Source organism: Panthera onca, chromosome D1 (genome assembly GCF_046562875.1).
Source record: "Panthera onca isolate mPanOnc1 chromosome D1, mPanOnc1 haplotype 2, whole genome shotgun sequence".
In the NCBI taxonomy this organism is placed as follows: Eukaryota; Metazoa; Chordata; class Mammalia; order Carnivora; family Felidae; genus Panthera; species Panthera onca.
The window spans coordinates 69,116,993-69,130,021 of record NC_138348.1 but is presented as its reverse complement, the minus strand read 5'-3'; the positions used below and the strand labels follow the sequence as shown (position 1 = coordinate 69,130,021).

Genomic DNA, 13,029 nt, shown 5'->3' with positions numbered 1-13,029 from the left:
AAATATTTTTAACCCATAAAACCATTATACTTAATGCTTCTTTTATAATTATTTTAACAGGAAAAAGTAAGAGTGATGCAGGGGAAAGAAACGAGGCATCTACTCCTATTTATTTTGTCTTCTTAAGTCATTTGGTTAAAGTGTAGGCAACGTCCCTAGGTCACAATGACTTGATAGTAATAATAGTTTCCATTTCTGGAGCACCTTTCTTCCCAAGGGTTCCCAATGCTTACAAACAGATCTTGGTGTCACTCTAGAGTGACTCTTCTAAGAAACTACGCTTTTGATCAAGCCTAGTAAGTTTCTATGAGAAGCTGTCAGGTCTTCTTGCAAACACCCAGTTCCTTTTATGACCATCTCACTTTCTTAACACAACCCCAAAATATCAGGGGCAACAAAAGTAGCCATGTCGTTGCATGAAGTCTGAGAAGGACCCATTTGGAGTGGTTGTTTTTAGCTAACATTTAATGAGCACTTATTTTGTGCTAGTCCCCAGGCTAACACATTATCACTTTTAATCAAAATCTTCAGCTGGCCCCTTTCCCTCATTAACACGATCAATAAAGGAACTCTATGGGCATCCAATGGGAGCCTGCTGTGATTACTAGCTGGTTGCCAAGATAACCTGGCCACTCAGGGGATGGGGAAGGAGGTTTTCTGCCTGCCCCCAAGCAGGTGAAGATTCAGCCCCCAGAGCCCTCGCCTCACTTCACTTACCCTCCTGGCTCAGCGACCGAAGAGTACGAAGAGTACGCAGCCCCGGCTTGCTCTGGTCCCGCAAGGAAGGGACGATGGTGTCCAATATGTTGGTATTCATTTGGTTCGGTGCTGAGTCCTTGACCGGTCTCTTTTCTTTCTTCATTTGAAATCTGTACAAAAGTGACTTTCCTACCCTCAAAGCCCCTCTCTTCAGAGCTTTGGATGTACCTTAAAAATAAAAACTACCAAATATCGATTTGTGTTTTTCTAACACCTCCTTTCTCGCCGTCCCTTCCCACCCCGTACTGGCTCTCTCTGAGTGGCTCCCACCCCTGGAACCCCAAGAGCTGGATTGCACCAGTATGCAAAAATCCAAGCGCTCAGGGCCACCGAGTGAGAGCGTGCGCGGAGCCAAGAGCAAGAAAATGGGACTGAGGGAAGGTAGGCCAGCCGCAGGGAGGCCGTGGTGTGTTGCTAGGACGCAACAAAGGCTTGCTGCGTCGCTAGGGTGTCAAAGCATGGCCTTGGCCCCGCCTCCTATGTTGGGTAGAGCCCTACGTAGACAATGGGATTCTGGAGGGGCAAACAGCGAGGCTGGGGAGTAACTTTTTTAACTGTCTTTTCCTTCCCCTCTTACCCTGGGCAGCGAAGAGAATTGATCGCTTTTGTAACCACCTTGGACCAATTGGAGAAAATCTTTTAACCCTAGAAACGGACATTTGAGTCTCCGGATAAGTTTGACTTTGAGTCGGAATTTCTTTCTCGTCTTTGGTTTCTCCTGGACTCCCCTCCTAGAAAATGGAGAGCCGGAGGACTAAGGAGAGAAAAGAACTAGCAAGAGCTGATGTTTCTGTAATTACAGTGATTTTTTATTCCCTATACACGGCATGAGTGTCATCCTGCAGAATTGTTTTAATACCCTCCCCTCTGCTAATAATTACCCCAAAGCGAACACACATGTAAACTCCACCCAGGTCAAGAAATAGAATCTTGTATCCATCACTTACTACTCACTTAATATTAGGCAAGTTACCCTACACGCCCTGAGATTCTCTATGGAAACTGAGAGTTAATAAAACAAAAGTGACACAAAGAATTTCACCAAAGTGTGTTCTGTAGAATACTAACTACTTATGGCATAATTAACAAGTGGAAAAAAGAAGGGAGAAAGAAAGAAAGAAAGAAAGAAAGAAAGAAAGAAAGAAAGAAAAGAAAGGAAAGAAAGGGGGAAGGAGGGAGGGAGAAAGAAAGAGAAAAAGAGGAAGGAAGGAGGGAAGAAAAAAAGAAAGGGGGAAGTGGGGGGAGAGAGGGAAGGAAGGAAGGAAGGAAGGATGGAAAGAGAAAGAAAGAAGAAAGGAAAGAGAAAGAGGGGAGGGAGGGAGAGAGAAAGAGAAAAAGAGGAAGGAAGGAAGGAAAGAAAGAAAGAAAGAAAGAAAGAAAGAGAAAAGAAAGAAAAAGAAAGAAAGGAAAGAGAAAGGGGGAGGGAGGGAGAGAGAAAGAGAAAAAGAGGAAAGGAAGGAAGGAAACAAAAAAAAAGAAAAGAAGGAAGGAAGCTGAGACAGGGAAAGAGGAAGACAGGAAGGGAGGGAGGAACAAAGAAAAGGAAGGAAGGGGAAAAAGGAAGGGGGAGGGAGGGAAGAGAGAAAGAGAAAGAAAGAAAGAAAGAAAGAAAGAAAGGAAGGAGGGAAGGAGAGGAAAGGAAAGAAGGAGGGTGGGAAGGAAGAAAGGAAGGACAGGGGGACTATCAGCACTGAAATGCCTCATTCTCCCTCCAGGCATTATTCCAGAAGATACTATAAATCTGTTTTGCCTGTGTTTGAACTTTCGGAATTTATATAGTATGTGTTATTTTGTGTGTGGCTCTGTCACTCAACATTATGTTTGTGAGATTTCTCCATGGTTTCTGTACTAGCAATTTGTTCATTTTCATTGTTGCATATGTATGGATATGGCACAATTTGTTGATCCATTCTGCTGTTGAGGGAATATGTGAGTTATTTCCATTTGGGGCTATTAGGAATAATGTTGCTGCAAACATTCTTGAACAAAACTTCTGATGCACATACATATTCATTTATGATGTGTATATATAACTAAGAGTAGATTACTGGGTCATGGGAAATGCAGATTTTAACACATAATGCCAATCAGATTTCCAAAGTGACTGACTCTTGCAATGGTAGTGGGGAGGAGAAATTTTTGGCATTTACTATGAACAGAGACCAGGGGTCCCTGATGGTCCGCAGTGTATAGGACAGTCCTGTACAGTGAAGACGGTTCCACATTCTGCACTGTGTTTGAATATCTCATCAGATTTCCATGTAAGGAAAAAAAGGCTATTTATGAACCTAGAAAAAAATCCACTTTGCATGTAAATACAAAGAAGTTTCTGCTTAATTTCACTATCACTTAATTTCCTAGAAATTCAAAATCCAAGTAAACTGGGGAAAAATTACACCTTTTTTTTTCAGGATTTAAGGAGAATTCTTCACTATTTAGGAAAACTGTAATCATCACATCAATGCGGATGGTAGCTGAGTAGCCAACACATCTCAACCAGGCTGCGTTTGTAGCTGCAGCATTCATAGTGATTCTTTCTGTTGGTATAAGCATGTGGTAACTTCCTCTGCCTTCCAGCATAGTCATGCCTAGACATATATGCCAAAATACATATTATTTTACTATACATTACTTACATTATGCAAGAGTTCTGACTTCATATTCATTTTTAAATGGTTGGAGTAAATAAGCTGTGCTATCCATAAACCTCGTTTCAAGATGGTAACAAGGCATTCAGATAAAATACTTGTTATGAAAAAGAACCATTGTGTCTAATAAGACTGAGAACTTCTGTGCTAGAAAATGACAAACTCCATAACTCAGCCTTTCTCTCTCTACCTTAAGAACTAGGTTTGGGGCCTTTCATAAGCTAATTTCTTGAGGAAATAATTTCTTCCCACTCTCTCTTTTACACCTGCCTTTTGCCCTTGGTCTATGATGGTGTTTAGACTTCAAGCACTTGTCTTTGCAGAATAAGCTGTCTCAAATCCTTTGGGGAAATAAGCAGGGAATATTGTTGAATGGATCAGCAGTAAACAATGGGCAAACTTTTGTGACAGTTGTCTTGACAACTGCTGAGTCAGCTAATTTTTAGTGGTCATATCAGCATTATTATTCAATCTTAAGAAAATAATGAAAGTGTAGAAATACATTAGTTTCTTAGAATAATAGATTAGATTGAGTTAAGCATGGTGATGATGCTTTTAGTCTCTCAAAAAGTTATCTTCAGTTTCAAAAAATGAAGTGATTATGAAATGAAATCATTATGAACAATTGCTAATTATTAGTGAATTATAGATGACCAAAGGTAGATCTACAATTGATAAAGGCAAAGACCTTTCTTTCGACATCTTTTCCTTTTACCAAAGGTCTCCTGCCAAAAGAAGCTGTGGAGATACATGTGACCCAATGTTTACTAGCAACTTTCAATGAACTATAAACATTATATATCCTGAAAAAACATAACCTTTAGTTGGTAACAAAGCTCAGGCACACCATGCAATTCTACTAGTTAGGATTTGCTCTTTGGATATACCTGCATGATACAAACAAAGATTTATGTATATGTAACATTATTTGTAATGCTAATCTTAGAATTTAAGATAACTATCACAGGGAACCAGTTAAATTGTACAATGTACTTTGGAATACATTTTGAAGAATTTGCTTAAAAGAAAGCTGTAACTTTATGTGGTGATTTTTAAAAAGTTTCAAGATACATTAAGTGAAAACTTGTTGCAGAATAGTATTAATAATGATACTACTTGCTTCAAGTATGCATACACATATAAATATGTATGTATATTCATATACATGTTTATAAATTCATAGAATATTTGAGGAAAGATACATAAAAGTATTAGCAGTGATTATTTCTGGATAGTGTGAAATCCTGTGTGGAGAGGGAGGAGTTCAGAGAACTTTTATGTTCACATTTCTCCTTTATTTACTGTTTAGACATGGATTATCTTAGTAATATTTTAAAGGTAATTTGCCATAGAAAGAGAAACAGAGGACAGAGAGAGGTACTGGCAGAGTGCATGGATTTATGAAAAATACTGAAGGAAATAAACTGGGCCAATATTTTCCAAAGTACTTTAATATACACATACTTTTCTGTAAGCTTCAACTTGCCTTGTAAAACCCACACTAAATGAGCAGTTACCTTTACCCAGACCCCAAAGCATACACAATATTCAGTGGCTCATATTAAGGGCCACTTGGAAATCTGTTAAAAAAGAAAACACTTGTGGGGCGCCTGGGTGGCTCAGTCGGTTAAGCGTCTGACTTCAGCTCAGGTCACGATCTCGCAGTCCGTGGGTTCGAGCCCCGCGTCGGGCTCTGGGCTGATGGCTCGGAGCCTGGAGCCTGTTTCCGATTCTGTGTCTCCCTCTCTTTCTGCCCTTCCCCCGTTCATGCTCTGTCTCTCTCTGTCTCAAAAATAAATTAAAAAAAAAAAAAACACTTGTAATACTCTTGTTTTCATATTATACAACACAGAATAAGAATTTGCAATAAATAATTTAACCCACATCTATTAGGTATCTAATACGTGTCATGTACTTTGCTAGTTGGTAAGAGGAATACAGCAGAAGAAAATCCCCACACATGAGAAGTACACAATTCATTTGCCATTTGACAAATATTTATTGAAGAAGGTTCTGGGGCACCTGGGTGGCTCAATCAGTTAGGCGTCTGACTCTTGGTTTCAGCTCAGGTCATGATCTCAGGGTCATGGGATCGAGCCGCGCATCAGGCTCTGCACTGACAGCGCAGAGCCTGCTTGGGATTCTCTCTCTCTCCCTCTTGCTCTGTCTCTCTGCCCCTCCCCTGCTCAAGCTCTCTCTCTCTCTCTCTCTCAATGAATAAATAAACTTAAAAAATAAAGAAGGTTCTAAAATCAGGAAGAGTTCGAAAGTCAAAGTGCAAATTGAAAATTCAATCAATGGGCAAAATCACTCTAGAAATACCTTCTGAGGAAGGCCCTATGTTAGAGATCCACATAACATCTCTTGGTTTACAGACCTAATACAGCCAGTTTTTCCTCCAGCTTTAGGTCAGATCACTTTCTTATGATCATGTAATGAAGCAATTGGCTTATGATTAAAAAGCAGTCTTGTCTGAAAAATTCAACCAAATAGTGGAACTGCACTCAACACTGTCAGATGCTTACACTATGACAGATACTGGGGAACTGAGACAGACTGAAAATGCACCAGATACATATCTTCAATCCCTTGCCTACTCCAGGGCTGCTTTAAGAAGTGTACTTGTGGTCGCTTTCTACCACATTAGCTAAGATGGAACTGCATTTCCCAAAATACCCTTCTCCGTATGATTCTATGTGAGGGTTAGTAAAAAGAGACATTTGTGTGAGATCTGAAAGGCAGAAGTAAAGCAGAAGACATTTTTGTGCTCTGAAAATCATTGTAGAGCCTGGCGCTGATCTGCTGGCTCACCATATAGGCACAGGCCAGCAGCCTGGCTGCAGCTCTCTGGCTCCCATCAGATCTTCTCTGTTAGCTCTTCCACACTAAGTGCATGTTCATCAGTGTGGCCATAGGCACCACCTTATCCTACAGATGACATTTATCACTGAGGGTTAGATACAATGAGAGACAAATGCAAGTCCCAATTTGTCCTCACAGGTTCTAATTTGCCCTCATGGGTTCCAGCTTTTTCTCACCAATCCTAAGCTATTTTTATTCTCCCCCATTTCATGACCATCTTTCCTTCCTGACTGTTGTCCCTGCTGACTTCAGGCCGAACACCAGACATAGACTGCCTAACCGGACCTTACAATTATGTAAGGGCTAATGACCATAACAATCCCATATTCTTCATCATTCATGGGGCTTCTGCTTCTCTGACTAAACCCTAACTACAGGACTAGTCATTAAAACTGAAGTGTTTACATTTAAATTACAGTAAAACCTTGGTTTGTGAGCATAATTCATCCTGGAAACATGCTTCTAAACCAAAGCACTTGTATATCAAAGTGAATTTCAAGAACCATTGGCTCAGTTCTGATCATGTGATGTTCAGTGTCATGTACTACTCGTATTGCAAGACCTCACTCCTTTATCAAGTTAAAATTTTTAATTTCTATTTGTTAATGTTTATTTTTGAGAGAGAGAGAGAGAGAGAGACAGAGTATGAGCAGGCAAGGGGCAGAGAGAGAGGGAGACACAGAGTCCGAAGCAGGCTCCAGGCTCTGAGCTGTCAGCACAGAGCCCAACACAGGGCTCAAACCCACAAACCATGAGATCATGACCTGAGCCAAAGTCAGACACTTAACTGACTGAGCCACCGAAGTGCCCCTATCAAGTTAAAATTTATTAAGAATATTTGCTCGTCTTGAGGAACACTCACAGAACCAGTTACTCACAATCCAAGGTTTTATTGTATTCTCTTCAGCTTTACTTAGACTTGACATGATATAAATTAAGAGCTTGCATACTGCATCTCTATTATAAAGACACGCTAACCCTCATATTAGAGGTATGAAGACAATGTAATGGGAGTACAAGACAAGGAACATTACTTAAAACTAAGATGATTTGTCTGAATGCCAAGCAAAGAGATTTGGGATTTATTTGGAAGATGTAGATGTTTCCTGAAGGCCTGGGAATAAGATGATGGACTGATCACTCACAGAGTATTCTATTCTCCATATTTCATTACATGGCATAAGGAATCCATATGTCATATGGCAACTAAAGTCAGAAAAATTGCTGAGGGAGATGAAGGAAATCTACCAAATGATTAAACGGATAAGTGCTAGCCATGGGAAGGCTGGCCACAGGATGATTAATATCACTGACAGTGACCACTGTTTATAAACTTTGACAGATGACGTGGCAAAGATGCAACACAACTGAAAAAAAAAGGTGAGTTAGTGTGACAAATGAGAATATTTTGAGCCTAAGCTATGAAATGATAACCCAAGGAAGAAATAGAGCAAGTCTGATCAAATCAGACTATTTAAAAACAAATCAAGTAATAGCACACTATCACCATTCTGCCTGGCCTATCTACAGGATAAAAGTCACACAATAGGACTTTCTCATGTTTAATAGATGTGACAAACAAATAGATGTGTTTAATGATGACAAATACTAATAGAAGTAATTTACATATTTTTTTGAGTTTATTTATTTATTTTCAGAGAGAGAGAGCACAAGTAGAGGAAAGGCAAAGAGAGGGAGAGAGAATCCCAAGCAGGCTCTGCACTGTCAGCATGGAGCCCAATGTGGGACTCAGACCCACGAACCATAAGATCATGACTTGAGCCGAAATCAAGAGCCAAATGCATAACTGACTGAGCCACCCAGGTGCCCCAATTCCCATATTTTTTAAACTTTATTTTGAAAGAGAGAGAGAGTAGGGAAGGGGCAGAGAGAGAGGGAGCGACAGAATCCCAAGCAGGCTCCATATAGTCAGTGTAGAGCCCAATGTAGGGCATGACCTGAGCCAAAATCAAGAGTCAGATGTTAAATGACTGAGCCACCCAGGTGCCCCCAATTCCCATATTTTAAAAGAAACAATGGGAAAAAACAAAATGAGAAAGGGTTTTTGGCTTCCAAAAATTCTAAACTTACAGTTACTTGTCCAATTTTACCATTATATTATGCCATTCTACATAGGCAAAACAAAACGTATATTCTACAAAGGAATATTTCTTGATTATTTTTTTAAATGAAGACTACTGATCAATAAACAAGTTCTGAAAAGAACTGAAATGTAGATGCCTTTAGGCAATGTGAGTTAAGTTGGTTAGCCAACTCACCTCACACAGTACACAAAGATTAATTTAAAATGGATCAGAGAGCTAAATCTAGAGGTAAAAACTATAAAGCTTCCAAAATAAAACATAAGAGAGAAATTGTGTGATCTTCAGGTTAAGCAAATATTTCTTAGGACATAAAAAGCATGAATTATAAAAGCAAAAATGTAATAAATGGGACTTCATCAAAATTTGAAAGTTTTGCTCTTCAAAAAACACCATTAAGAAATGAAAAACAAAGACACAGGACAAGAAAAAATATTCACATTACAAACATCTGGCAACTGGCATACAGGATATATCTTTTTCCCTCAAGTTTTTATTTAAATTCCAGTTAGTTAACATACAGTGTAATATTAGTTTCCGATGTAGAATTCAGTGATTCAACACTTCCATACAACCCCTGGTGCACATCATTACAAGTGCCCTCTTGAATCCCCATCACCTATTTAACACATCCTCCCACCCACCTCCCCTCTAGTAACCATCAGTTCATTCTCTATAGTTGAGATTCTGTTTATTGATTTTTGTCTTTTTCTCCCCCCATGTTTGTTTGTTTTGTTTCTTAAATTCCACATATGAGTGAAATCGTGTGGTATTTGTCTTTCTCAGACTTATTTCGTTTAGCATAATACACTCCAGCTCTATCCATGTCATTGCACATGGCAAGATTTCATTCTTTTTTATGGCTGAGTAATATTGTAGTGTGTGTGTGTGTGTGTGTGTGTGTGTGTGTGTGTGTGTGTCACATCTTTATCCATTCATCAGTTGATGGACATTTGGGCTTTTTCCATAATGTAGCTACTGTTAATAATGCTATAAACAATTATAAACATAATAACGCTATAAACAAGTGCATGTATCCCTTCGAATTAGTATTTTTGTATCCTTTGGGTAAATACCTACTAGTACAATTGCTGGATTGTAGGGTAATTCTATTTTTAACTTTTTTGAGGAAACACCATACTGTTTTCCAGAGTGGCTGCACCAGTTTGCATTCCTACTAACAATGTAAGAGGCTTCCCCTTTTTCCACATCCTTACCAACACCTATCAGAATATACATATTTTAAATCTTCCTAAACTCAATAAGACAGCTCAAATTTTTAAATGGACAAAATATTTGAATATAAATTTACAAAGCCAATATACAAATAGCTAATAAGCAGATAAAAAGATTCTCAACATCACTGGTTATTAGGGAAACACACATTAAAACCACAATGAGGTAGCACTACAATATCAGAATGACCATAATTTTAAAAAGACTGATAATACCAAGCATTTGCAAAGATGTGGAGCAACTGGAACTTACATTCTACAGAAGAGAATGTAAAGTGATTCAATGTACTTTGAAAAACTAGCAGTTTATTACAATTTCAACTAAGGAAAATAAAAACACATGTTCACACAGAGTGTTATACATAAATATTCATAGCAGGTTTATTCACAAGAGACAAAAACGTGATATGACCCATGTGTCCATCAAATGGTAACTGGATAAACAACAGGTAAGTCTATCCATACAATGTAACACTATTCAGTAATAGAAAGAATGAACTACAGATACAGGCAACAACATGGATGAACCTCCAAATCACTATATTAACTGACAGAAATGAGACACAAAGAGTACACTATGTGACCCCGTTTATATAAAATTTTAGAAAAAGCAAACTAATTTAGAGTTACACAAACAAATCAGTGATTGGCTAGGGTCAGGATCAGATAGATAAAATGCAAAGGGGCATGAGAAATCTTTGGGGGTGACGGAGATATTCTGTATCTTGAGTATGGTGGCAGTTTCACAGGAATATACAACTGTCAAAAGTCATCAAAATTTACTCTTTAATGGGTGTAGTTGGTTGTATATAAAATATATCTCAATGAGAATTTTTTTTAAGAAGTAACCCAGAGTTCTGGGGGAAGCAAGCTTAAATAAATAATTCATAAGTAAACTAAAAAATAAAGAACCCACTGGGGGATTTTAACAGGAGTCTGAAAATAACACCTGGCACAATTAATGAACTTGAAGAAAGTATCCAAATTGAAACTCAAATAGAAAAATGGGTAAAAAGAACCAAAGAGAGGCTCTGCGTGGTTAAGCTTCTGACTTCAGCTCAGGTCATGATCTCATGGTTTCTGAGTTCAAGCCCTGCATTGAGCTCTCTGCTCTCAGTACAGAGCCTGCTTCAGATCCTCTGTCTCCCTCTCTGCCCCTCCCCTGCTTGTGCTCTCTCTCTCTCTATTTCTCTCTCAAAAAAAATTAAAAAAAAGGACCTAAGAGAGTAAGAGAAATGTGAGACAAATGAAGCTCTAGGAAGAGAGAGAAAAGAGAAATATATAGTCATTTGAGAAATGATGGCTGAGAAGTTATGAAACTAATGAACAATATTAACCACAGCTTCAAGATTAGTAAGCTCAAACAGGAAATATATAAAGGAAACTACCTCTATGCATGTCATAGTCAAACCAATGAAACTAAAGATAAAAGATAATCTTAAAAACATCCACAGAAAAAAACAATGAAAGAAATAACACTGACTTCACAACAAAAATATGAAAGCACAAGACAATGGGGTGATATCTTTAAAGTTATGAAATAAAAAAACTAAAGCTAGAATACTATAGTGAGGAAATATCATTCAAAACCAAAGATAAAATTTTTTAAATTTCTCAGACAAATAAAATCCAGGATAAAAGATGAGAATGTACTTCAGATTAAAGAAAAATGATCCCAAATGTAACATGAAAGTGCAAGAAAGAACGAATAGCTCTAGGGATGATATGTTAATGGATAAAAATAAAAGATTATTAACTATGAAAAGCAACAATAAGTACATCATCTGAGGCTTACAGCATGTAGAAATAAAATATATCACAAGAAAATCAAAATAAGGCATCACATAACAAAGGAATCCCTGAGAAATAGAAAAAAACTGAGGTAAGCTCAACTATTACCCCAGCCGACTGCCTGAACAAAGTTTTCAGGACACAGTGCTCAGAGAAGAGACACACACACACACATAGAAAGAGCTCCAGAGATCCTCAAGGGTCCCCTGAAAAATAATAGAATTAGTAGACAAAGACATTAAAACAGTTGTTACTTTAGTATTTCATGTGTTCAAGAAGATTGAACATGTTAAGATCTAAACAAACACGTGGGAGTCATCAGCATATTGGTGGTCATTAAAGTCCTGGGCACAGATGTAACGGCTGCAGCAGAATATGGAGTGAAAAATGAAGGCCTAGGGCTATATCTTTGGAAATCCCAACATTTAATGGCTGAGTTGAGGAAAATGAGAAGAAGTGGCTAGAGAGGTAGGAAGAAAATCCAGGAGAGAGGAGTGTCACAAAAGCCCATAAGAGAGGTGCTTAAAGGAGGAGAGAGTGGTCACCACTGTTAGATATGACTAAAGGGTCAGGGAGGTGAAAGCTAAACATATCTATTGAGTTTATTGATGAGATTGTTTGTGACCTCAGCAAGAGCTTTACTGGTTGAATGACAGAAACAGAAGTCATTATTAATGTTATCATTATTAAAGTCATTATTAAAATCACTATTAACTAATAAGTGACTACTTATTAATGTTCACAAATGATCCCTTGTAAAGGAGATGAGGATAAACTTCTAATCTCAGTAAAGCCCATAAATTAACTTTTCATCATTGTATGTATTAAGTCCTGTGGCTTTCATATGTTTCTCCAAAGTTTAGTATTATGTAGTTATAGTACTTAGAAGGTCCCGTCATCGTTTTGTGGATGTGACCGGGCAAAACTATTGAAGACCACATAGCTAGCAATCTGCAGAGGCAGGAAGTCTGCATGTCTTCAGTGCAACACACTGATCTTTCCACTGAACTATGCTCCTATGCTCTGGGAATATGTTTCTTTGTTCAAATCACTCTTGAATTTTTTGTTTTGTATGCCAGTATTTTAATTTTAAAAGATGTCTTATGGGGCACCTGGGTTGCTCAGTTGGCTAAGTGTCCGACTTTTGATTTTGGCTCAGGTCATGATCTCATGGTTCATGAGTTTGAGCCCACACTGGGCTCTGTGCTGGCAGCGGGGAGCCTACTTGGGATTCTCTGCCTCCCTCTCTCTCTGCCCCTCCCTACTCATGCTCTCTCTCAAAAATAAATAAACATTTTAAAAAATGTGTGTGTGTTGTTTTTAAAAGGAAGATGTCTAATAAAGTCAAGGGAGCTTATCTCTTATATTTGGTATTAGTATTTATTTCAAGCATATATTATTCTACAATTTACATAATGGACACTTCTTTCTAATAATCATATATAAAATGTAGCATTCTTGCTACCTGGCACTGTGTTTGAAAATATGGTTTGAATGCATAAAATGTTTAGAATTTGAAGTCAAATGATGGTTGAACTGAGTATAGAAGGTATGTCTGGGGATTATTTCTTTATAATAATGATTCTAGGTATTTCAATATTTGATTAAAATAAATAATAACTCCAGTTTTCT

At 38.1% G+C, this 13,029-nt stretch overlaps 2 protein-coding genes across 2 annotated transcripts in view; one reads left to right on the top strand and one right to left on the bottom strand.

Annotated features, from left to right (window-relative positions):
* LOC132661181 (coiled-coil domain-containing protein 81) overlaps positions 1-1,150 on the bottom strand; it is a 37,766-nt gene extending 36,616 nt beyond the window's left edge. The window contains exon 1 of the mRNA XM_060605415.3: positions 718-1,150. Coding sequence (XP_060461398.2) covers positions 718-862 — 145 coding nt within the window. The 5' untranslated portion in view covers positions 863-1,150. The remainder of the gene's footprint in view (positions 1-717) is intronic.
* The window catches only part of LOC145712442 (coiled-coil domain-containing protein 81-like), a 46,231-nt gene continuing 34,263 nt past the window's right edge, over positions 1,062-13,029 (top strand). Inside the window, exon 1 of the mRNA XM_081790165.1 lies at positions 1,062-1,245. Within this exon, the coding sequence (XP_081646291.1) occupies positions 1,062-1,245 (184 nt within the window). The remainder of the gene's footprint in view (positions 1,246-13,029) is intronic.